Raw genomic sequence first — 27184 nt, forward strand, 5'->3', positions numbered from 1 at the left:
AGACTAAAGTGTAAGACTAAAAGTGTAAGACTAAAAAGAGCTTGTGAAGAAGAATTTGAATACCTATCATAAATCAACCCCGACACCAAGCTTTTATCAATCATTTGATCCTAAATTTCTGATTCCCCAAGGAATTCTCTTGAATCAAATTCACAGGGTATGGTTAATAACATTATTATTATTATTTAAGTAAGAAGTAATTCTTCTTTGTCTCTCTATACTTAAAATCCTTCACAACTGTTTAAAGAATATATCACTGGTGTATAGGTTTTCAGAATGATTTGATGATTAATGATTGGTTTTATCTTTTCAAAGATTTTTTTTCTCATCTTTAATATCCCTTTATCCTGGTATTTGCAGAACAGGAACTATATTGCACTGCCTCATGTTTTTGATGCCTGGAAAGTTGGCTACTCTCTGCTTACACATCAATTGTAGAGACAAGTTCTTGGGTTAGGAAAGCGCTTTTTGTTCAGGAGGTCAGTGTGCTGACGAGATGGTGACTCGTGTCTTCAAGAAATGGTCTCAATTTTCTGGGCTAAGGGTAAGGGTTTTTCTAGCAAAGTGCAGGGTAGGAGATGAATTTCATATGAGCCAGCATGACTCAGTTCGTAGTGTAAGGGAAAGTTGCCTTTTACAGTCCCATGAAACTTGTGGCCTTTATGTTGGCCCTGCCCACATGAAATGAACAGCTAGAGTCATCATGGTTTCATGATGTTTATATTCTCATTTCCTCTGTCAACACAACTCAAAAGGAGTGAAGTTAGTGCTAGTGTAAGGGGGCTGAAGCCAAAGACTGTCACTGGTGGTGCACCCCAGGAGGCGGGTGCTAGTGAGGATTGACAGCCCAGGCGAAATACGAACAAAATATTGGTTGGGAAGAAGACTCTGATAAAAAATATGAGGGACTGCCGTAGCAGCCCCCAGGATTCAGCGTTTGGGATTTCAGGGGTCTTCAGCTATTTGGTCAGTGATTCTTGCCCACCACCAGATCTTCCAGAAGGCTGTAGCGGCCCTCTGAAGTACGTGGAGAGGCTTTCAGCAGCCAACCTCAGAGGAGAAGAGTTCGGAGGCTTTGTAAGTCTCCAAGCAACTGAAACTGTTCCCAGTTTTGCTGCTGTTACACCCTGGAAGGGAAGGCAAAGACCTGGAGCCAGGCACCTTGCTGAGCTACGTGAGTGGGGCTGTTTGTCGGGTTGTTTGACTGCTGCAGCTGCTGTTTCGTCCATTGGTACTGGGCTGACTCATCTCAGCAGCTCTGGTGAGCATCTCCTGTTGTGTTTTGCTATCTTTATGAGCTGGATCCTGGATTTTGCCTGACTGCCATGTGTTTCAGGCCTTCACTGGTGGGAAGACCCCATCTTGGGAATATGGCCTTTTATTTGGGATAGGACTTTAACACATTGGGCACTGCTTCAGTGAGGTAAACAGTCATTTGTGGCCTCAGTAACTCTTTGTTTTCCTTGTTTTGTTAAATAAATTCCATTAGTGCAAATGGCCAACAGGCATATGAAAAATTATTCAACATCCCTGATAAGCAGGGAAATGCATATCAAAACCACACTAAGATACCACCTTACACACATATCAAAAAAAAACAAGCAACAACAAATGGTGAGGATGTGGTGAAAAAGGAACTCTTCTACATTGTTAGTGGGAGTGCAAACTGGTCCAAACACTATGGAAAGCTGTCTGGAGATTCATCAGTCTACTAAGAATGGAGCTACCATACAACCTGGCAATTCCACTACTAGGGATCTACACAAAGGACACAAAAACATTGATTCAAAAGAACACCTGTAGGGGCCTCCCCGGTGGCGCAGCGGTTGAGCGCTGGGTTGCGAAACTGCGCTCGGCCTCTGCGGCGCCGGTTTGATCCCCGGCTGCTCCCCGGCCACCGGAGGAGGGTCCCACATGGCGCGCAGACCTCTCCTGCCGCCCGCTGCTCCCCTCAGCAGTGTACTTCGGTCCTTCTGCCTGCTCTGCTCCCCGCTCTGGCTCTGGTGAATTCTCTCACCCTCCCTCCCGCACTTCTGACTGTACCCAGTGCATGTATAAACAAAACAAACAAACAAACCAGCAAACAAATAAATAAAGCATGCCTCTATTAAAAAAAAAAAAAGAACACCTGTACACCTATGTTTATTGCAGCCCCATTTACAATAGGTAAAACCTGGAAACAACCCAAATGCCCAAAAATAGATGACTGGATCAAGAAAATGTGGTATATATATATACAATGGAATATTATTCAGCAATCAAAAAGATAAACTCATGCCATTCGCAGCAACATGGATGGAGCTAGAAGGAATTATGCTCAGTGAAATAAGCCAAAAGTAAAAAGAAAAATATTGGATGGTTTCACTTATAACAGGTGCATTGGGGGACCAAATAAGACATCAGTGTAAAAAAATAATAACAGTACAAAACACAGCAAAGCAAAAACAGACAATTATAAATCAGAAACATACTACAGGGGAGGAGGAGGGAGAAGGATGGGAAGGAGGGAGGGAGGAGCACAGGGGACTGTGGTGATGGTGCACAGGTGCCTTGGGGAAGGAAATTCTATGGGAACTCAATCTGAGGTGGTGAGGGTAAGCAAATATTGTTTAAAAATAAAAAAAAATTAAAAATTTCATTATTATTGTTTTCTGAATCTGAGTAGTCTTGCAGGTGAAGAATTCAGACAGTGACCAGGAAACTATTTGGGCACTGTCCCTGGCCAGTTTTAGTGCCGCTTGCTGCCCTGTATCACTAGGAGGTTTGTTTGAGGCCATAATAGGTTAGAAATTAGAGAAACACATCTATACACATAACTGTATTCTGAAGGTCATAACAATGACTGGCTCAGAGATTGTTTTGTGCTTTCATTTCCAGGATAGATCTGATTGCAAATATTGTGTCTATGGCCAACACAATTATGTTCAAATTTATCATACCATGAGTTATGAGATTTGGTTTGGAAATGTGGTCACCATATGTTGTAGAGACAATTGAGCAGGGTAATAGGGTTAGCTTCTCTCAAGAGTCATACCAAAGGAAAAATCATAAAGAAAGTGAATATTTTGAATTAAAAATCAATCTACTTTGAAGTTGCTTTGATGTAGTTGCTGCTTACAAACTATTCACTGGATGCCACATAAACATGTTATATATATACATGTATATATGCACACATATGTTAAGGGGGGGTAAAATGTAGCAAAATTTTAGCTTGAAAGTTTATGGTTTCTAAGTTAAAAAGCTTTTAACTTATTTCATAGATGAGAAAGATCACAGAAACTGCCTCCTTCTTCGTGACAGCACCTCAATTTATTGTTTCTTGGTTTTATGTTATTATTCAGCACTTGATTTATTATTTAACCTTTCTGATTCTTTTCTCTCCAATTAGATCAAAGTTTATTTGAGGATAAGAATGTGCTGTTTCAGCTGGGACTACATCAAACTAAAAAGCTTCTGCACAGCAAAAGAGACAATAACTAAAACAAAGAGAAACCCCACCGACTGGGAGAACATTTTTGCACACAACACTAATGATAAAGGACTGATCACAAAAATCTACAAAGAGCTGATGAGACTCAACAAAAACAAAGAAAATAATCCAGTTCAAAAATGGGCAGAAGAGCTAAAAAGAAACTTCTCTGAAGAGGAAATGCAAACAAATTTGCAGCAACATGGATGGCGCTGGAAGGGATCATGCTCAGCGAAATAAGCCAAAAAGAAAAAGAAAAATACCGGATGGTCTCACTCATAGCAGGAATCTAGAAAACTTAAATAAGGGACCAGGAAAATGAATAACTATAAGAAAGTGAAAATCAAAATCAACAAAAAACTATGAACCAGAGACACTTTTTGGGGGGTGGGGGGCAGGAGGGGAAGGATTGGGGTCAGAATGGGGCGTTTGCAATTGTATGGGGGAATATAAAAATAAAATTTATTATTTAAAAAAAAAGAGAGATTAATAAACAAATGAAAGCCAATCCCTTAATTCCTTCAAAAAAAAAAAAAGAGGAAATGCAAACAGCCAATAGGCATATGAAAAAATGTTCAACATCACTTGTAATCAGGGAAATGCAAATCAAAACTACAATGAGATACCATCTTACACCAGTGAGAATGGCACATATTAAAAAAACTAGCAATAACAAATGTTGGCGAGGTTGTGGAGAAAAAGGAACTCTCCTGCACTGTCGGTGGGAGTGCAAACTGGTCCAACCACTATGGAGAGATGTGTGGAGATTTCTTGACCTACTTCATAGAGCTTCCATATGATCCAGCAATTCCACTCCTAGGTATTTACCCAAAGGACACAAGAAACATCAATTCCAAAGAGCACCTGCACCCCTATGTTTATAGCAGCACTGTTTACAATAGCTAAGCTTTGGAAACAGCCCAAATGCCCAAAAATAGATGACTGGATCAAGAAGATGTGGTACATATACCATGGAATATTACTCAGCATTCAAAAAAGATAAACACATGCAAGTTGCAGCAACATGATTGGAGCTGGAAGGGATCATGCTCAGCGAAATAAGCCAGAAAGAAAAAGAAAAATACTGGATGGTCTCACTCATAGCAGGAATCTAGAAAACTTAAATAAGGGACCAGGAAAAAGAATAACTATAAGAAAGAAAATATCAAAATCAATAAACAATTATGAACCAGGAGAGTGGGGTCAAAATAAGGGGGTTGCAATTGTATGGGGAATATAAAAATAAAATTAAAAAAACAAATAAATAAATAATTTTAAAAATTAGGAATAAAAAAAAAATAAAAAACAATCCTAAAAAAAAAAAAAGAAAAAAAAAGAATGTGCTGTTTCTCCAGGATACCCGATTTTGCAATATCAGGCTTTCAATGAACAGTTACTAAGGGATATGATTAGTTCAAAATCCCAAAAACAAATTAGCTATAGAAAGACACATTGTGGGGCCTCCCATGGTGGCGCAGGCGGTTGAGCGCCGCACTGTGAAGCTGTGTGCAGCCTCTTCAGCGTGGGTTCAATTCTGGCCGTCTGGCCAGCGAGGCTCCCACATGGCGAGCAGACTTCTCCTGTCTCGCCCGCTGCTCCCCTCAGCAGTGTATTTTGTCAGTCTGCCTGTTCTGTTCCCCACTCTGTCTCTGGTGTATCCTCTCACCCTGCTGCGGATCTGGCCTGTACCCCAGCTCTTGTATAAAAATAAATAAATCTTTAAAAATTTTTTTTTTTAAAAAAAGGAAGATACATTGTGATGATTAAAATGTTTCAGATGGTGATTCTCAAACTTTAATGTGCACAAGAACAGTAAAGGGAACCTGTTAAACCATAGATTCCTATAGCTCATTCTCAAAGATTCTTATCTTTCAGACAATTTTTCCTCCTTCTTCCCATATTATTATTAATTTATTTTTTATCCTAAATTTAGGAAAGATGTGACACACCAGGGACATAATGATGCTTCTTGTAGAAAAAGAACTTGACATTAAGTGAGGTAATTCTGCCCTTGCTCCTCACTAAGTCCCCGTTTTCTTCTTTCCTTCAGTAAACACTGACTGTGTGCACTGAGTGCAAACAACTGATCTGGGGTCTGGCATTAAACAGGTCAACAAGACTCACAAATGTTTTGCTATCTCAGTACTTAGCTCTCCGTAGGAGGTGGGGGAGGCGGCAATAGACAAGTAAACTTTGATTATTTCAGATATCGTTAAGTATTATAAAGAAAGAAAACAGGTGTGATGCTAGAGGATGACTGTTGAGAAACAGGGTATTTAAAGTGGGCTCCATAAAAAGATGATGTTATCTGAGGACTGAGTCACTGGAGGAAACCAACCATGCAAAAGATGTTGTACAAGAGCATTCCAAGGAGAGGGAAAATCAAGTGCAAAGGCCCTGAGGTAGAATGAGTGTTCAAGATTCAGCAAAGAGACCGCATGCCTGAAATATGTGAGGGAACCACTGAGACTCATCAACAAGGTGTGGTCTGAGCTTTGGCATGGAGTATTTTAGCATCATTACCGCAGAAAGCTGGAAAAATACTCCTGACCCTCATAAAATTAAGGCTACATATTTTGATAAACATTACATGAATAATTCATTAAGAGCACCTACATTATTGTAACTCCTTACCCATGAGAAAGAGTTCATTTCACAATTCTTTTGGTTGATATTTTGTGATAACAAGGTTTCACCATCATTGGTAGATTACATTTTGTGAGAGTTAAGTGCTGAAAAAGCTCACTTTGAATTTCTTTAGATACAAATTATTTATCATTCAGTGGATGACTCGAATATAAAAGAGGGCTTAATAAATAGGGTGAACTTGTGAGAATCAATATACTTTGCTAAAGGAAGAAAACTTCTAGCATAATTTTAAAGTTACATGGCATGTGTGGGTTTTTTTGGTCTTATTTCTTATTTGGTCTAATTTTTCAACTCTGGCATTGGCTTATCCCCTAACTGGATATTTATCAATTAATAGTGATAGTACCATTACCTTTAAGCAATTTTGTATTGTCTGAATAACTGAGTGCTTGAGGACAGAAAAATCCAGACAAGCATGCTATGGAAAGTGTAAAGTCTATTCCTAGAGGCTACTACTGAAGGGAAGAGATAGCAGCTCAGCTTTAGGCCCATTCCTCACTGCCCTGTCATTAGCCATCTCAGAAAAGGGCAGCCCAGGTGACAGTGGCTCCTTCTGTGATAAGGGCTCCTGTCCATGGGAAATGGGAATCAGTGGTTTCATTTCACAGATGGCAAATGACTTTATCTATCTGGGCCAGATCCAGACTGGAACCAAGAAAGCCTTGGGACTTTCCTCTGAGGGTTGTTGATGTGAGTGCATATGTGTGTGTGTGTGTGCATGTGTGTGTGCTAGTTTGGTTATATATTATGTTGTGGCTCTAAATGCAAGAGATTTCAAAAGCCATGAAAATCACCTTCTTTGCTTGAGTCTGGCTGATCTGGTTTGAAATCAATGACTTTCTAATGCAAGGGCCAGGAGAGTAATGGCAGGATACAGATATAGTGGCTGCAGTGATAGACATGTAACAAGATGGAAACTAGTTGGTTAAAAAATTTGTGGGAAAGGGCCCGAGGAAAGGGGTTGGGAATGAAGAGATACTCTCTAACAGAAAATGAAATGGCTTCATTATCACCAGAAACTCCAAGTGGCCTTCACTTAGTCATACTGGAATTACAATTTCAGCTTTCATGGTTTGTGAAAGCGGAAGTAAGGAACATGACCATGGAAAGTGGTATTTTAAGCTTCAACACATACTGCTCATCACTGATTTGACTTGCAACACATCTTTGAACAAAAGCACATAGTGATTTAATCTTAACAGTAATTCCGTCTGCAGTGGTACGAGACAAGACTATCATAGCCAAAGGCTGTAATTTGTGAAATTCAGGTGCTGGGGATTAGGACCACCTGTTGAATTTAATCTTGAAGCTATAATGTTAACACCATCATGTAACTGAACATAAACAGTACATATTTATCAGACTTTGGGACCTCCAGCCATGGTGATGAGAACATTTTCCTAAACGGTATCTGTAACTCTTTCCAGACTCTGTAAATCAGCAGCAAATAAAAAGTCTGTTGGAATTCTGATTCAATATGCAGCAGCATATGGCTGGGTGGTCAGGACATTCAGCACATCCTATAATTTTTCTAAAGCCTGATGTGAGAGTAAAAAAAAAAAAAGCAATCAGAGTATTCTCTGGCAACATAATAAGAATGGGAAAGCTTTCGTTTCTTACCCTACTCTGTGTTAATTGGAAAAAAAAATCCTAGCAATATTTTAACAAATGATTTGTACCTCTGTCTAAACTAGACAACTGGGAGAGCCCAAATAAACCTAGTTAAACAGCAACTTCTGGGGAGGACATAAACATTTTACACATGTACCCTCACACAGCCTTAAGAAATGGAGCTCTGCCCAATTCCCAGCTAACCAGTAGCGATAAAGAGGGTCAATAATTGCATTTTGAAAAGTTTACATTTACTCCAGAGGGGCAATTAGAGTCCAGTAAGAAGGCATAGGTTTTAAGATTTGCATTTGTACCCTTGCTTGAGATAGGGTAAATGCCATGGAACCCTTTGGGTATGTACTTTTGTGAGATGTTGGTTTTCTATGAAAGAATTTCATTAGTATTAATTATCTGCACAGACCTTCCTTGTCACATTTATAATTCTTTGCTAAGAATTCCAAGGGCTTTCACACATATTTATCATTCGCATAACACTTCATAGTTAATGAAACCCTTTTACTACAAATTATCTCGATTTCTCATATAATTTCACAATTCTTTCCCCAAAAAGAGCTGTTTTTCACTTTAATGAAATAAGACTCTGAGACATGGAAACGGGATCTAGTGCATTTGTGTGAATAAACACTATTTTAAAAATGAATATGAAGGCATCATATTTTGCCTTAGGCTATCAATATTCTTAGCAGGTATCTGTCCAGCAAGACAGCACAGGAAGGAAAATATTAGGAATATCTTCCCAAAGGCAAATCAAAGCTTCCAGCAAATTTCCCTCTTGACACCCCTATTAATCAAAGCTTCACAAGTGCTAGATAGCAATTTCCACTAAACAACAGCCATGAAAACCTTCTGGGTTCAATACATTCATCATACACCAGTTACACATAAGTACCACATCCCTCCACAGTCAGAACTAATAGCCTAAACTTTCCTCCAACTCTAGCCCCTATCGGTTGCTTGCACACGCAGCACATAATCAATCAACAACTTAGAGAGAAAACTGAAGGCCCTCTCTTCTTTAGATTTATGAGTTTATCACCTCTTAATGAAATCTCCTCCTTTTTCCTTCTTCCCTAAATTATTCCCAGTGCAAATTCCACCTTTTCAAAACAACTTTCCTGGTTCCAGGGCAATGAGCTTTCTCATCTCTGCATCTCAAAAGTACTCTTTATACTAACATTCCATCTATCTATCTAGCTAGCTAGCTAGCTATCAATCATCTATTTATCCACATTTTATGGACCGTTGTTTTTTTTCACAAGCAGTTAAAGATCCTTAAGATCCATAAGGCAAGGATCTGCCTCAAATTCTTTTGCATGCTCCAAAATTTTGAGCACCATTCATCACACAAGTGAGTGGGAATATTTTGATTGTCACTTTGAAAAAGTTTGACTTTTTCATGCATAGTAAGGGCAATTTTTTTCACACAAAAGTAACACCTGCTAATATTATTTTGGTTCACAACCATAAATATGTAGTAAAATTAAAAGAGGAAGTGTTGGGTGGTTTCACGAAATCCTCTAGCTTTATAGAGGAGATACCGAATGGAATTGTGTTTTAATAAAAATATATTAGCAGTTTCAAGTAATGGGAAGTACAGTTAAACTGTATTAAAATATCTTTTTGGAATCACGAAACTTGATTAGGTTCTCCCAGGGGCTTCATACGCTGAAACCAGAGATTTATTATTCCAGGGAAATAGGTTCAATTTTAAAAATTCAACTTATTAATTATTAGCCAAACCATGCAGCAGCTTCCCGAAAGACAGACGAAAACAGGCTCTCAAGGATGAGTTTCAAGCAAATGGAAGCTGAATTTGTGCCTCCAGCCTCCAGCACCTGCCTGGGCACCGCTCCCCAGAGCTGTGATAGAGCAGCCCCGAGCAAGCCAAGCAGAGATCAGAGAACCTTGGAAGCTGAGCAGCAGCCGCCCACAAGAAGCTGCCTCCACCTTTTGGTTGTGAGTCTAGAAACGTTTAGGTAGCCACCAGCCCAGCGCGCTCCCGGGTCTCCTCCCACATCCACGCGACTAGGCTGCCAAACCACTCATTTCAGAAACCCAGCACCCACCGGTGGCTGCAATTGTGGGGACCAGGGGGTTCTAGTTCCAGAACCAGATCCTGTTAGAAAACAAGGCCTTGGGTTCCACTCAGCTCATGCTTATTTCCTGAAAAACTTTGCTTCCTTCTCCAAAGAGGAATCCATAAGAAGTAGGAACTATCTCAACCCACCCCAGAGGGTCCACTCCCCCGTCCAGCCGCCGAACGGCACCTACTCACGGCGCCTCCCAGCCTTGGGAATGGGACAGGCTTTGGTGTATAGGATCCCCAAGCTGGGTGGCAGACTGACTGGCGAGAGAGCCGTCACCTTGTGATCCGCCACGCCGAGGTATCCGTCCAGTGGCTTCGGTCCCGCGGGGGGCCCGGGGCGCGGCAGGGGGCTGCTCTCCACTGACGGCTGCGCGCTGTCGGTCGCCGCTGCCTGCTGCTGCTGCTGCTGCTGCTGCGGTGGCCGCTCCTTCTGGCCGCCGAGGCTGCTGTACACGAGCAACAAGCTGGTGCACATGGTAGTGAGCGCTAAACACACTGCCAGACCATGGCGCTGCGGGCGGGTGGGAGAGAGCAGGGAGTAGCTGAGAGCCGACCCCGGAGCTGTGCGCCCAGCTGGAACGCCCCCCCGACGGTCAGGCTGGCTGGGGAGGTCCTGGGGCGAGAGGTGGCTGGGGTCCTCGACCTGGCTGCGTGCAGCCGGGGTAGAGGAGGCGCTGTCCCCGCGCGTACGGCAGGGGATGCTCCCGGCGCGCGGCTGCTCTCGGCCGCCGCCTCCCAGATCTCTCGGCAGAGGGCAGGTGGTGCGCGGCGATCGGCAACCACGCCAGGAGCGCGCCCCGGGCGAGAGCAGGGGTGGGCTCGCACCCTGGGGTGAGGGTCCGTTGCCCTAGCTCGGCTGCTACAATTTCTCGCTCTTGCACCCTCTCCTGTTTGGACCCGCGGGGCTCTACCTGGGAGATCGCTGCAAGTTTGAAATACAAGGTAACCAAGAAAGTCTTTAAAGGTCCTTCCTCTCCTCCCCGCCCCTCTTAGTTTTTGCCAGACTGTTGCTTTTGGCCATCCTCTTCCCCCACTAGCAATGCGCCCATCCCTCCGCGGCTTCTCCCGCTCTCCGCTGGCCTCTCGGACCTCTTGCTGGAGGTCCAGGAGACTAAGCAAGCCGAGTTCCCATCCCGGCTTTGGGATTCCGAGCTAGGCAGAACCGGGGAAATCGGGAGGGAATGCGGAGCAGGTGGAAAGTTGTCCCTTTGTAACAGGCGACCTCACGGCGCGGGGTTAGGCGCCCCCGAAGCTGCCCGGTGCGCCCCGAGGACGCTGCGCCTGGAAGTCCCCGCCTCTGCCCAAAGGAGTTGGCAATAAATGACTCACCATCAGGGTCTTCATTTTGGGCACCTCTTTTGTGCGGAATCCTCAGGCACGCGTGTCCGGGGTCACTTTTTCTTGGAGGTTCTCCATGGTGGGTGATGGGGAAGGGAAGCCTCTGATCTGCGCTCAGCGGCCAACCGCGGCTGAGTGGGCAGCGAGCCGCGGGACCCAGGAAGCGCCGCTGTTGTGGAGATTATAGACAGAATTAAAACTGAACCGGACCCTCGTAGTCTCTCAGTGATCTACACAACTGCCGCCTGCCGCCGCCTGCTGGGTCCTAAAGACCTCTGCATCTCCCCCTTGCAGCCCCCAAATAATAATCCTTTCAGCAGAGTGGCGTTTCTGGGGCGAGAGAGTTAACCGTGCCTGTATACCCACCTCTTGGTCCAAGGGCTTATTTATGTTTCATGAAGTCATCAGCTGAAAAGGTAGGGAACCAATTGGATTCTGAACATGCTAGCCATTTGAAAATTTACAAACTAAATTTTTGTTTTGTGATTTTGGTGAAAACAGGTCAGCCGCCCCAATGTCAGTAGCCTTATTAATAGGTCTTACTTTTATGTTCCTAGCTGAACCAACCTGTCACAAAATTATTTTTCTAAAAAAAAATTTCAGTCTTCCAGTTGTAAGTTTTCCAATATTCTCCTTAATTTTACTTTTTCAATCTAGTTACTCTTAACACAATTTTATAGCATAGAATTTCATCTAAATTATCTCATTCATTACTTGTTTTAAATATTATAAATTATATTTCTATCAGATCTTTGAGGTTCCTAATGGCCATTTAAGATGACTTTAAAGTGTTAAAAAACAACCAGCACATCATATCCACATGATTAACTGGATCTGTAGATTCTCCCTAATTTTAATGCAAGATTCTGCATTAAAGATAAAACTGCTTACTGCTTATTTCATAAGAATCTTACAGTCGTTGGAGCTCTTCTTATGTTGGTCTACCGCACTGAGAGCACTTAAGTCCACATTCAAGGGCTTCAATTAAAATTTAAAAAATTACTTTTTTTTTGCATTGAGAATTTCACATCAATAACCTGTTTAAAAGATATTCTCCCCTTTCCCTGCATTAAATTACAAATGATATTTATTAAATGTCTAATTTAGTTAAAAACATATTTCTTATGAAATTGCTTTGTGAGAATAGTTGTCTTAATGTAATACTTAACACATTACCTGTAGCAGTGTAATGTTAAAGATAGCATTAAGATGAAAATGATCAGCAGGCCAAGTGAACCATAGGCACAATAAGAGCTTTCTCAAGGCCAAAAAAGGCATTACAATCCTTTTTTAATCTTCACTAATCCAATGCTGGACTGATGCTATAACAAAAACTATTTTTAACTTATGAGATATCTTTCCATTCTTAGTATTATGAAAGTTAAAATTATTGGCGCAACAATGACTATCAATGCAATGTGTTTGAGGGAAGGCAAGGCATACAGGGGATTTAGCCTTTCAAGGGAAAACAAAAAATTTGAAACACTGTCCAACATTGCCAGGCTTGAAGCTATTTATTCAATTTGTGCTTTAGGCATGAATAGTACCAGTTGTTAGGGCAGGAAAAGCAGCAGCCAGAAGAGAATCTTATCTGGTCTTGGCAATTCCTTATTGTATGGTTGCACTTGACACTCAAATTAGTGAAACAAAGGACCAACTTGAAGAATCATTGCAAGCAGATTATCTGTGTTTCTCCAGGGCTCCTTTTGAGAGACTGCTAGACCCAGCGCCTGCATTTTTCAGGATCTTTCCTCTTCCATCTAGTAAGTTGCCCAGTGACCGATAAAACCCTCCTAATATATTTTGACATGCCAAACAGAGCCATCATATTTATGATTTAAGCTCATGGCAGCATGGTGGACATCTGTTAGGTGATATGTCTGACCAAATTCATTAAGCTTATGCTTTCCACCCCCTGCTGAGATAGCAGTTAGCTAGTTGCTAAATCTACTTCTGGAATAGCCAGGATAAATTTTAAAATGTAGCTCTGAATTTGATTTGAATGATTTCAAGGTCTTTAGCTTTCAAATATTTGATTAGATTGACTTGAGCCAGTTTCAGGCACTCTGACCTGCCTGAGAGACAGACTGCCAAGTAGAGGTGGGGGAAGGGCAGAGAAACTAAGTAACAGGTTAGAACCTGGGCACCTTTCATTCTGTGATAACTTAATGGTCGCAATTCTGTATTAGAAAGCGCTGAGATAAATTAAGACACAGACCCTCTCCTTTAAGAGCTCACAGCCTGGTGTATATGTGTGCATATACGCCCATGTGAAATATGTGAGATAAGTCCACAAATAGGCCCTATAAGACAAAGTGCTAGAGAGATTAAACATTTTTGTATTTGTTTGTAACTGGGTAATCCCCAGGGAAAGGAGAGATTTCCGGTTCCCTGCCCCACCCAAGAAAGGGTGGGGCTGGCAGGGAGGAGAAGCTAAAGACCAGGAGAAGAAAGGAGACATGAAGGAGACCTGAAGGAAGCACATGGAGCAGAGAGAAATGTGAAGAAGTTGTGCTTGCTTCTCTGCCTTGGACTGGTACCATAGACTTGGGGACATGGAAGGAAAAAAAATGGGTGAGAGACCCAAGGAAGGGTGATAATGACAGCCTTTATCTTGATTTTGATTTTGCTCTTTTCCTTCCAGACTTGTCTGGCCCCTTCTGCCCCTTTCCTATAGGAGCCACCAGAAGGTGCCTTAGGCTTGTGGCAAGCTTTTGGGCCTCAGTGGCGCTGCTTTTGGCCAACCCTGCTTGGCTGGGCATTTATCCACAAGGGGGATGGGTACCTTTGGGTGCTCTTTTTTCTTTGTCTTTTCTTTGTTGCACACTCTTTGTATTAAAGTTCTTTTCCATTGAAGGTCTTATTCACTAGAGTATGTTTTGTCTTGATGCGGTGGATGGTAGAACCTTTTTAGAGCTGGCAAATTTGGGGCTCCTAGGGTACCCTTCACCCTGGCCTGGGACCCTGGCACCTTCTATGTGCCAGACATTGGGGATATCTTAATGAATAGATCCTATCCTGTCTTGACAGAACTAGTCTTTTCCTAAATAAGTACTATGTGCGTTTATGCTACAAAGAACCAGGTAACAAAACATTTGATTTGTTTTCCAACTTCTGAAGTCATGCTTATTTAAGATTGCAGGGATTTGATATTTCAAGGGTATTCACCTGCATTTATATAACTTTATGTACGCTTTTAAGTTAATAATTGGAAAAGCCTGAGAAAACAGAAAATAGGCAGCGTTCATATACATTTGATTGACTTAGAGACAAGTAGACAAGTCAATAAAGCTTTTTTAGTTCATCTAACTTGTCCAGTTCAATACAAAGTGTGTCGAGGAATAACAATTTGCTTCTCAAAATTCAGGTAGCTGAGATGGATTTCTCACCATTTAAAATTTTGCCACATTTCTGCCTCTGGTGCCATCACATCCAATCAAATAGATTCCTACTTTTGAAAAAAAGAAAGGAGAGGAAAGGAAAAGAAATGGAGTGTGTTCCACAATGTAGGTTATGTGATAAACTAAAGTGAGAATTTATGAACAAGGCATCAAGGACCAGGAGGAAGGAGGTAGAATTTAAAGCACATGGACACAAGACACCACAAAACTATCAGAGGAGGCAGAAAGACAGATGGCTGGGCACCCATGAGCACTGTCCAGGATTCCTAAGTGACCTCTTAATTCAGGAACAAACATTTCAAAGGTGGATGAAAAGCTGAAAACAATGTAATATAAGGTGCATTTCAGACAAACTGCATCTACCTTGTGATCTTTAACAGAAACGTTCTGCTAAATGCTACAAAAGCAAAAAGGCTAATAATGGTAGAAGGCATTATAAATCAGAGACATACTGCAGGGGAGGAGGTGGGAGAGGGATGAGAGGGAGGGAGGGAGGAGCACAGGGGACTGAAGTGATGGTGCACAGGTCCATCGGTGAAGGAAACTCTATGGGCAAGATACCTGAGGGGGTGGGGGAAGCAAATATTGTTTAAAAATGAACAATGATGTAAAAAAATAAAAATAATTAATAAAATACACACACAAAAAAATGGCAGAAGGCCCCTAGAACAAAATTTATACTTGTCCATTTGTTCCATTAATGTTTCAATTTACTTTACTTTCTTTACTTCCTGGGCTAAGTATAGTGGACTGGTTGGCTGTGTGGGATCAATCTCCCCAAAAAGGTTAGATAGGTTTTACCCAATATGTCCGGAGCAGACATTTCTCTAATAGGTGTCACCTTGGTATGGTGAAGTAAGGTCAATTGAGGCCCTCTGAGCCTTGGGAAGTCTGTTACCATTATTTAAAGGATGAAGAGTTCTTTAACTTTTTATTTTATTACATCATTGTTCATTTCTGTACAATATTTGATTTCTTCCCTCAGGTGTAGTCCCCATAAGTCTTCCACCACCATATCACCTGTGAACAGTCACCATAGTTCCTTGTGCTCTTCCCTCCCCTGTTTTGACCCATTTTTCTCTCTCCCTTCTGTATGCCTCAGATCTATAGTTTGCCTGCAAGTTTTGTCTATTTTCTGACTCTTTGTTTGGTTTCCCTATATTCCTCCTATATGCAAAACCATCCTATACTTTTCTTTTTCCTTCTGACTTATTTTACTGAGCATAGTCCCTTCCAGCTTCAAGAGACACAGATTATTCTAAGATCCGTGAACATTCCAGAGGCTAAGGAGAAGAAGTCTTCCTCTCCTTCACTCCTCACCCTCAGGTTCCTTAGCACAGGATATATACCTCTGGTTTATCCCATTTTACTTTAGAATTTGCAGTCATGTAAATTCTCCATTATTACATTTTTTTCCCTACTAATCTGTTGGATGTTAATTTCTTTATTCATCTAGCCTCAGAAGAACCCAGATGGAGTCTGGAAATTTTCCCTGCACTCTGACAGCTGAGAACAAGTCCCCAGAGTCAGGCTGCCAGGACCCAGATTCTTATTTTACCACTTAGTAGTTCTTTGACTTTGGACAAACTACTCATCTGTGTTTTAGTTTCCTCAACTGTTAAATAGCAAATGTAAAATCACCTACCTCAAGCTATTGTTGTGAAGTTTAAGCAAGAAACCACAAGTGAAATATATAGAGCAGTATCAACAGATTGCTAGCTATTAATAATATTTTGTGATTATGATTAATAAACTGGGTTTGAAGGAAAAAGACCAGGGCTTGGCCTATGGGACTAATAACTACATGACCTTAAGTAAGGAACTTAAAGTATATTAAACAGACTCTTAACTTATCTATAAAATAGATATCCCAAAGCCTATTTCACAAATATTTAGAGGACTTATTAAGATACTGTATATGTGATTGCTTTGTAGACTGTGAAGCTCCATAGCAAATGTCAATTGAGCATCTATTAAATGTCCGGTACTATTCTAGACCCTGGGGAATGTGACCAAGACATTCAAGGGCTGTGTCCCGTGATGCTTATATTGAAGTTAAGAGCAATAAACCAATGTAATAGTATGCCAGGCACTAGGTGAAAAAGCAGGGGAAAGCAGTTACAGATTTGAGTGTGCTATTTTAGGTAGGATTGTGACAAGAGCAAAGATCTGAAAAAAGTGAGGAACTATCTGGAAGAAGGGCATTCTAGTCAATGGGAAAAGCATGTGCAAATGCCCTGAGTAAAAGCTTGATTGACATGTTGAAGACATAGCAAGGAGGTCAGTTTGGCTGGAATGAGGGAGAGTGGTAAGGGAGGAGGACAGAGAGGTAGTCCATCTAGTCCTTGTAGCATGTGAAAAAGATAATATGAAGGAAACCCATTAGAGAGTTTAAGGCAGAGGAAGACCCTGCATCCTTGGTTCTGGAAAAGGTCACCTGCTGAAAATAGCTAATTGGGGAGCAAAAGTGGAAGAAGTGACCACTCAGGAAGCTATTAGTAGTCCAGGTACAAGGAGGTCATAGTGCTTTCAGGAGAAGTGACTGGGCTCAGGATTTGCTGGTTATTGGGTATGAGGTATGTCAAGAAGAAAGGAAGTGAGAGAAGTGCATGCTTTTGGGATGAACTGCTGGGATAACTACTGTTTCCAACATGGTGAATGCTGTGGGAAGAGCAGGAGTTGAGAATAGATTAATTTGGATTTAGAAATATTCAGTATGAGATGACACAGGCAGTCAGGGTCCAGGCCTGATGTAGGGCTTAGAGCCACAAACTGGTGATCATTGTCCATGCATGGATGATCTCACCTAGGTTTGAGCCTGGATACAGAAGAGAGGTCACAGGTCTGAGCTGGAGAAGCTCTAACTTTAAGGTGTCAAGATTAGGAGGCAGGGGCCTCCCTGGTGCCACAGGTGGTTATGTGTAGCACTGTGAAGCTGTCTGTAGCATCTACAGCACAGGTTCCATCATGGATGGCCAGGGAGCTACCCACATGGCATGGCAGACCTCTCCTTTCTCGCCTGCTGCTCCCCTCAGCAGTGTATTTCAGCCAGTCTGCCTGTTCTGCTCCCCACTCTGTCTCTGGTGAATCCTCTCACCCTCCCGCACATCTGGCCTGTACCCCAGTTCTTGTATATATAAATCAATCTTAAAAAAAAGATTAGGAAGCATCATTATAATACTGAAAACAATAAATGACTAAACAAGCTTAATTTGATATAATTTATTGATTCATTTCATTTTGAATGGGCTTTTCATTTTTTACAAAGTATATTCATTTATATATTTATTTTTCATCCCTTCTTCTAGATCATTAATTTTCTAAAATTGGTACTATGTGCTATTACTGTTTTTATCAATAAGCCTGGCACATAACTGTGGGTAATAATATAAATCACTAACATTTATCTGGCCCTTGCTTTATTCCAGCACTGTTCTAAGAGTTTTATTGATATTATCATCCTATGATGGCACTAACATATGTCAACAACCATGTGAGGTATGTACTGTTAGTATCCCTACCTCACAAAGGAGTCAGCTGAGGCACTGAGAGCCATTTGTCTAAAATCACTCTGATAATAAGTGGTAGCATTGTGTTAAAAAATAAATACTTATTTAGAAAATGAATGGTCTCTTTGTAAGTTTCTATAACCATGTTCTTCCATTGAACTCTGCATGGGTCTTAGTGTCAGGAATATAGTTTATACCCAATCTTTAGATAATATAACTAAAGGCAATTTGTTGTTTTGTGATGTACTTTTTTGCTACTTTCATTTTTCCAAGATGTATTTTACACACAGTAAAATATGATGAAATTTAAGTGGATGGGTTGATGAGTTTTGACAAAATTATACACTGTTAATGACCAGCACTCTCAAGATATAGATCATTTCCATCATCCCAGAGAATAGCCTCATGTGTCTGAGCAATCACGTTAACCCCACCCAGTAAGCAAGCAGGCAAGCATTGTTCTGATTCTTATCACAATAGAGAGCTCTGCCTATTCTAGAACTTAATCGAGTTAGATGAAACTACCTTTTAGTCTGACTTTTTTCACTTAGCATAATATTTTTGAAGTTTATCCATGTTGTTCAGTGTATTAATAGCTTGTTCCTTTCCTGAGTACTGTTCTATTGTGTGAAAATGGCATAATTGTTTTATCCATTCTCCTTTTAATGAACATTTGATTGTTTCCATTTAAGGTTCTTGTGAAGAAATTCTGTGAACATTCTTACACAAGTACTTTGTAAATGTCTGGTTTGATTTTCCTTCTGTGAGTACCTAGGTGTGGAAAATTGAGGTCACATGATAGGTACACACTTAACTTTAGAAAAAAATTGTCAAACTCTTTTCCAGTTATTGTACCCTTTTTTTTTATTGTCATCAGCAATGAACAAGAGTTCTAGTTGTTCCACATCCTTGTCAACCTATTTCTTCAGTGTCTCTTTGCTTTTCTATAGTTATCAAGATAAAGTTAGAAATCCTTTCTTTGTACCCAGGATCCTTCCTGACTACGCATCCACTAGTCCCTTTTAGTCTCTTTCCTGACTATTCGCAGGAACCCATTGAACTGACTATTAAAATCTGTAATTTGAATTTATAGTATTTAATTTCCCATCAACTTAGTCTTTCAACAGACCCATCTACTTCTTCACATCTCAGTCTGTGCCCCATCCACATCACTCATTTCCTGAACCTGCAGTCAGAAGATGAGGCCTCTTCTTTAACCTTCTACAACTCAGAGACACAAGTGGGAACCACATAGACCAGCTTTGGTTCAGCTTCTGACACTCCACTTTCATGTGGCCAAGATCAAGGACACTTCTCTTCACACGGCTTCCTTATTTGTAACAGGCAGCTAGTAAACCTTTTCCAACAGAGTGATTTATAGACAAAATATACAAATATATATAAGCTTTTTACCATCATTCTGATTATACAAGTAGGTCAAACAAAAGGTATGTTTCTCATACTGGCCTGCACATTTCATCTATAGGATGGAGGCACATTCATCCTCAAATATTTATTGACCATATAATAAAAATAATAGTTAACATGTGTTGTGTGTCTGCTATTGGGCACTGTGCTATAAGCAATGGCTAATTTAATACATATTATGCACTTCCATTTAACCAACAAAGAAACTGAGATTTAGAGACTTGAAGCTATTTGCCCAGTGTTACATGGTTAGAAAGTGACAGAACCAAGATTTGGCCAGGTCAGGCTGTCCCAACTCCAGAAACTTTCCTCCCAACTTCCACAACCCACACTCCCACCTTATAAATGCTCCAACTCTTGGCCAAACCCTCCACTAAGAGGTTCAAAGAGAAATACTCATCCCACACAGCAGAAGACTAATCCATGAGCAGATAATTATAACCCAATGTGCTAAGTGTGAAAATTAAGTTTCAAACTACAGATTAGAGAGGACATAGAAGACAGACATGTGAGAATGGTTCAGATGTGATTTTTTTGGTGAAGGAGAAATGCCATGTTGGTTTAAAAGATCACGAGAAGCAGATCAGGATGTCAGAGTCCCCAGATGGAGAGGAAGGCATAAACGAAGGTGTGGAAGCACAGAGATCCTTGGTAGTGCTGGGGACAGATGAGGAGTTTGTGGGTGAAGCAGGGAACTGTGAGAGCCTGGTGGTTCAGCCCAGTTGTGCTGTCAGTGTGGTGCACGAGGCTGCATATGTAAGTGGACACTGTTCACCACACATGTGCAGATTTGTGTATTTTGTCAATTTTCTTTAAAATGACCATCAAGCATCTACCCCTGCAGTTATCAGAATATTATAATTATTTCTCACCATATTGAAGTAAAGTGTAACAGAAGTCTTTTTAAATGTTCTCAATGGTGCTGTTTGGGCTGGGTGTGGTCTGGTCAGAATTGTTTTCTAGGTGGATATCTCCAGAAATAGTGAGAAAGACGGAGCTGTATGGAGGATGAGGGGACAAGGTGAGGTGGGGGTGGAAATGCATCAGAAAGAGCAGTTGGGAGACTGTTGTTGAAATCCTGGTAAGTGATAAAGCTTCAGTCAGAGTCGTGCTGGCCAGAATGGATTTGAGAAATTCCTAGGCTGGTATTATGTTTTAATGGTTCAAGTGGATCAAATCCTAACTATGCAAAAGAAGATTTATAAATACAAAGTGGTGCTTTTCCCATGCAAAGGAGTGTATACAATTCTGGCCACATTTCAAAATGGTATGGAGTAATAATAGAAAATGGCTTACCTCTTGCCTTAGTCTGGGCTCTTTCAGAAGGGTGGTCTGGGATAAGGATCCACGTGCAGGTATTTCATTGGCACGTGAAGAAGAGCCCATGGGGAGGAGTAGGAAGTGACACAGGGAGGGAAGACAGCCAATAAATGTGTGTTACCAGCAAATTACTACTGTAGACAACTGGAGCTCCAGCCTATTGGGGCTATTCTGGCAGCCAGTGTAGAATGCAGGCCATGGTTATTCCACCCGAGGGCTGAGGAAGTAGCATATTTATTTGGTTGAGAGCTGCACTGAGTGTGGGGTGGCGTGCGCTGCTTCCTTGGCAGGTACTGCCACTTGCACAGGTGGCAAAGCAGGCGGACTCTGGAGGCTAGAAAAATCCCACAGGCAGGAACTCAGGCAGGTGCTGAAGGTTTAAGTCCCCCGTTTGTATTGAAATGGCAAAGGCAGGAGATCTGGGCTGGGCACCGGCAACATCTGCCACCCATGGAAATTGCTCTTAGAGTTTCCAAAGGATTCTAATTCCTTATGTCACTTACACCTCCCACTTACCGTGCGAGGTAGAAAAATGTGTGGTTTCCAACTAAGACTGGGTGTTCCTTATTCATGGTCATTTCTTCCTGCCTCCACAGCTGCTGTTCCAAACAGAAACAACTCTTGTCAAGGGCCTTCTGCTCTTCTTCACTCCTGAGTTGCATAGATGCCTGTCTACAGATCCAGATTGTGAGTAGATAAATTTACAAATGTTGTATTATTCACCTTTGTTTTCCCAGGGCCTGACAAGTAGTAGGTGCATAGCGAATGTGATTGAATGGATGGATCAAGGATTTTTACCATCACCATTTCATCTTTGTTAAAATGGGGCCTGGGGGAGCTAAGCAAATTATCCAAAGTCACCCAAGGGGTAGTAGAGATTGATCTGAACTCTTCCACATTCCTCTTGAGAAATCTGCCACAGACAGCTCAGCCAGTGTGGATGGGGTGAATCCTTGGGATTTATGTACCTCACAGACAGATGAAGTGTGGAATAGTTGAGGACAGGCCAACAACCATGGAGGAAGACCAGACAACTTTAGTTGAGGGAGATTTCCATATTAAGAACTGATTTTTGTTGTATTACTTATAATATTTCAAGATAAAGTGGGGAAGGGCAAATAGGGGTAAACACTATCAGCCCATAAAAGAAAACACACTTTGGGGACCTCCTTGGTGGTGCAAAGGGTTAAGTCTCAGCACTAAGAAGCTATCTGCAGCCACTGCAGTATGAATTTGATCCCTGGCCAGGGAGGTGACCCACATATGGCACAATAGACCTCTCCTGTCTCTCCCGTTGCTCCCCTCAGCAGTGTATTTCAGTCAGTCTGCCCGTTCTGCTCCCCATTCTGTCTCTGATGAATCCTTTCACCCCCCCCCCACACCTCTGGCCTATATCCCAGCTCTTGAATGCATAAATAAATCTTTTTTAAAAAAGAAAACACACACATTTCCTTCAAATATGAGCTAAAGGACCTTGCCAATGTTAAATCTGAAAGCTGAGTGAGATATATACTGTTATGTTCCCTGTGTTTCTGCCTAACCCAGAAAGTCAAGGGTGAGGCTGGTCTGCAATGGGGGAAGGCAAGCTCTTTTTCTTTTAGTGCAGCTTATAACATAAGGGGTAGCAGCTGCAAGAGGGGAAGCCAGCTAAAGAGTTTTCAAAATGAATTTAAAAGTGCATTCTTGAGTGTCTTCGCAATATCTCTGCTAATGTAAAAGGCTTGATTGATCTATATGCATCTTCCTGCTTCTCTTCCCATGCTAATTTTTATCATTCTCAAGTCTTCTTACTTTTGTTTGGAAATGTTGCATATGCTCTTTAAAATAGCTGATTTTATTTAAGCAGCATTGAAATGTTCAACTTTTAAAAACTCTACATTAAAAAAAAGTCAAGGATGTGGTGTGGTGACATGCATTTGAGGAGGTATGATCCTGTTCTTCTGAATCACATATCATCTTGTAAACCAATTACCTTGTTTTAAAAAAGTCAGCTTGAACCATGCCTCCTTTTTTTTTCTTTTTTAAAGATTTTATTTATTTATTTTTGCATAGAAGAACTGGGGTGTAAGCCAGAGGTGCAAGGGAGTGAGAGGACTCACCAGAGACGGAGTAAGAGCAGAACAGATGGATTGACTGAAATACACTGCTGAGGGGAACAGCTGGACAGACAGGAGAGGTCTGTTGTGTCATGTGGGTTAGCTCCCTGGCTGGGGATCAAACAGACCATCTCAGTAAGCCTTGGCAGTGGCAGTGCTGAGACATAACCACTAGGCCAACAGGGAGGCCCCTTGCCTCCTTTTTTGAGAGACCTAAATTTGCAATTTTCAAATATCTTCTCTGTGGGAAATTATGCTTCACTTTTGTGTAAAACTAAGGGTACATACTCCTCTGTGGACTAGATCTGTGTTTGAATCCCAACTCTGCTTTCTTTTTTTTTAAGATTTATTTATTTATTCATTCATTCATTCATTCATTCATTCATTTATACAAGAACCTGGGTACAGGCCAGATGCACGGGAGGGTGAGAGGATTCACCAGAGACAGAGTGGGGCAGACTGACAATAGACACTGCTGAGGGGAATAGCGGGTGAGACAGAAGAGGTTTGCCTCTCCATGTGGGACCCTTGCCAGCTGGCCAGAATTGAACTGGTGCTGCAGAGGCTGTGGACAGCTTCACAGCACTGTGCTCAACCGCCTGCGCCACCAGGGGAGGCCCCCAACTCTGCTTGTTATAGACTGACCTTGAGGAAGATACTAAATCTCTCTAGTTGTCTGATCCACACATACTACCCTCCTCAGTGGGGCCATTTTAATGGTTAAATGAGCTATTGATGAGATTAACTAATATGTATATCGTATTTTCTATGTACATATGTTCTCAAATAACATGGCTTCATTCAACCTTGTTTCACTGTAACCTAGATGAGGAAAAAAGCAGTCTTGGCTGACATTGGCTTTTGTTGAGGATTGTTTTCATTATATATCTTTTTATTTAATTTTTTAAAGATTTATTTATTTATGCATACAAGACCTGGGGTACAGGCCAGAAGTGCAGCGGGTGAGAGGATTCACCAGAGACAGAGTGGGGAATAGAACAGGCAGATTGACTGAAATGGATTGCTGAGGGGAGCAGCGGGAGAGTCAGGAGAGTTCTGCTGTGCCATGTGGGTTGCTCCCTAGCCAGGGATCAAACTCGTGCTGCAGTGGCTGTGGTTATCTTCATAGGTTGCGTCTTAACTCCTGTGCCACCAAGGAGGCCCTTGTTATACATCTTTTTAGCTTCAAGTCACAGTTTGCAAGGACCTATCTGGGACATTCATTGAGGATCTGCTTCACTTTATCCTCATAAAACCCTCTCATTTTTAAAAAATATTTATTTATTTATGCATACAAGAGCTAGTGTGTAGGCCAGAGGTGTGGGGGTGAGAGGATTCACCAGAGACAGAGTGACAGACTGACTGAAAGACACTGCTGAGGGGAGCAGGTGGGAGATAGGAGAGGTCTGCTGTACCATGTAGGTCAACAACTTGGCCAGGGATCAAATCATGCTGCAGTGGCTGCTGATAGTTTCATAGTGCTGACTCAACACCTTGCGCCACCAGAGAAGCTCCAAAACTCTCTCATTTATATACTGCTATTATGCCCCTTTTTATAAATAAGAAAACTGAAGCATAGATAAGCAAAGTCTCCTCCCCAAGACACATAGTTATTAAGTGATAAAGTCAAATTTGGACCCTCCCATGTTATGAACTAAAAAAATTAAGAAAGAACTTTATGTCAATGATTATCATTGTTGGGCCTACCCCGGGGGCGCAGCAGTTGAGCGCTGGGTTGCCAAGCTGCCCGCAGCCTCTGCAGAGCCAGTTTGATCCCCGGCCGCTGGGCTAGGGTCCCACATGGCATGCAGACCTCTCCTGCCGCCCACTGCTCCCCTCAGCAGTGTGTTTTGGTCCTTCTGCCTGCTCTGCTCCCCACTCTGGCTCTGGTGAATTCTCTCACCCTCCCGTGCTTCTGACTGTACCCAGTGCTTGTATAAATAAATAAATCTAAAAAAAAAAGATTATCATTGTTAAAATCAAACCTTATCTGGAGGCTCACTGTATGAATTAAGATCAGAGCTGGCCTGGTTGGCCTAGAAGTGGGATGCCCATCTCTCTTCCTCCTCACAGAATTACATGTGGAGCCACCTCCTTGGAAAACTAGTATAACCTGGAAACTGCTGGCCTTCCTAGTGCTGGTAGAGAAAAGAATCATTAATAAAAAATGAGAAAAGCTGATGGCTCCCCATACACATTCTGTTTGTAACACCGAATAGGTCCCACTGGATACTTGAGTAACATTCTCCTGTCATTCCTCAAACTCACACCTGTACGCCTTAAGTTGACAGGGAGGACACATGCCATGACAGCAGGCTTTTTGGGTCTGTTTTTATAAGATCCAATTCACTGACATGCATATGTCAGTGGCACAACCAACTGATTTTGCATTAAAATTTAACGTAAATAACTTATTTAAATAACTTAAATAACTTATTTAAAATACTTAAATAATAACTTAACCTGCTTGAAAAACTGTTAGTTCATTCATTCATTCAGCAAATCTTGATAAAGAGCAAAGTATGTGTTAGATATAGGTCTAGTATTTAGGAGTGCTAGTTAGACTTAAGGTACTGAAGGAAAAACTCAGTTACGGATGTGTGTGTCCCTTGCCCTTGTCCCTTGCACAGTGAGTGTCCCCCCTGGGTGCAGTCTGGGGACCACTTCTTTGTTATATGTCTCAATCTAGGCACTGATGGCTTTTCTAACCTGTAGTGTTTCCTGTTTTTCTGTAAAGGCATGCATTATTTCATTTTCTATTTTTAGAACCTCCCTTCCATCCTTTTCAGCCTCAGCTAACTTCTCCTGTGAATATATTTCACTTTTCAAGTCAGTTGGAAGGCTGGCATTCCTCTTCAACATGATGTCTGTGAAGGGGTGGGACTAACACAGCACCTAACCGGCAGGGTTATAAAGAGGAGGGATCTTTGTAACTCATTTAATGCCTGGCATGGGTCCTAACACATAGTAGGCTCCCAGGTACATGTGATTCTAGCTCCTTTTAAAAATACAGTAACTGAGATTATATACTGTGGGATCACTTACAATTTATGCATTGTTATACATCAAGGGTTTAAATATATGGAGGTCATTTCTTCCTTTTGTAAGTTATCATCAAATAGAATTTATGAAGCCTCAGATTCATGGGGTTGGGATGAATGGTATAAAATTGAGGCAATAAAGCTTCTTTATTCTATATTTTTGCTCAGAACTTCTTTCACACACATTTTCATGCCTAATAATAATATTTTGCAGTTGTAAAACCTTTATTCTATTTGGACAATTGTTACTATGCTTAGTGTTATTTCATGCTTACACCAGCTAGTGATATGTACCAATGAGTTTTGAGTTTTAATTGTTCATTTATAAATTTGGTGGCTGGATTTATATGTGTCATAAGTGGAAAGGGTAATTGAAATATGATGAGACTTCAATCTAGGCGATTTGACTTACAGCGGCTTCCAGGACTAATGAATTAATTAATTGCATAAGCACTTATTGAGAGCCTAAATTGTGGCATGTCTGTGTACTGGTAATACACAGAAGAAAGAGCATTTCAGGAAGCTCATAGCCTATCGGTAGAGACAGTTCCATTAAGGATTGCAGTGCGGTGAGTGCAAAATGCAATAGCTGATGCCCATGATGTGGTATTGGCAAAAAAGGAGCAATCGATTCACCATGTTTTAAAATATGGGTTTTATTATTATTTAGGTATGATGAGGCCGATAGATCAGGAGATGATGGCCACTGAAAGATAGTTTGCTAATACTCAGAGAACCCAAGGGAGGGCCACATGGGGATACCACACACCACAGGGGCCCCCCGCTGGGGGAGCACCAGGTTGGTGAGGACGTGGGGGAAGGAGATGTGGGCAGGAACTTTTCATGTGATTGAGCAAGACGGGATAAGCAAATTTTTTTTTTAATATTAAATTTTATTTTTATATTCCCCCATACAATTGCAAACGCCCCATTCTGACCCCAATCCTTCCCCTCCCGCCCCCCCACCCCCCAAAAAGTGTCTCTGGTTCATAGTTTTTTGTTGATTTTGATTTTCACTTTCTTATATTCATTTTCCTGGTCCCTTATTTAAGTTTTCTAGATTCCTGCTATGAGTGAGACCATCCGGTATTTTTCTTTTTCTTTTTGGCTTATTTCGCTGAGCATGATCCCTTCCAGCGCCATCCATGTTGCTGCAAATTGCATGTGTTTATCTTTTTTGAATGCTGAGTAATATTCCATGGTATATATGTA

At 41.5% G+C, this 27184-nt stretch overlaps 1 protein-coding gene across 3 annotated transcripts in view; it reads right to left on the minus strand.

Moving 5' to 3' along the window:
• The window catches only part of ST6GALNAC5 (ST6 N-acetylgalactosaminide alpha-2,6-sialyltransferase 5), a gene marked incomplete at both ends in the record, with an annotated part of 164356 nt that extends 153173 nt beyond the window's left edge, over positions 1–11183 (minus strand). For all 3 annotated transcript variants that reach the window (XM_084243824.1, XM_084243826.1, XM_084243825.1), the window contains 2 exons: positions 10117–10350; positions 11169–11183. In XM_084243824.1, coding sequence (XP_084099950.1) covers positions 10117–10350; positions 11169–11183 — 249 coding nt within the window. The remainder of the gene's footprint in view (positions 1–10116; positions 10351–11168) is intronic.
• Between the last annotated feature and the right edge of the window lie 16001 nt (positions 11184–27184).

The sequence above is a fragment of the Talpa europaea genome (genome assembly GCF_964194135.1).
Source record: "Talpa europaea genome assembly, chromosome: 9".
NCBI lineage: Eukaryota > Metazoa > Chordata > Mammalia > Eulipotyphla > Talpidae > Talpa > Talpa europaea.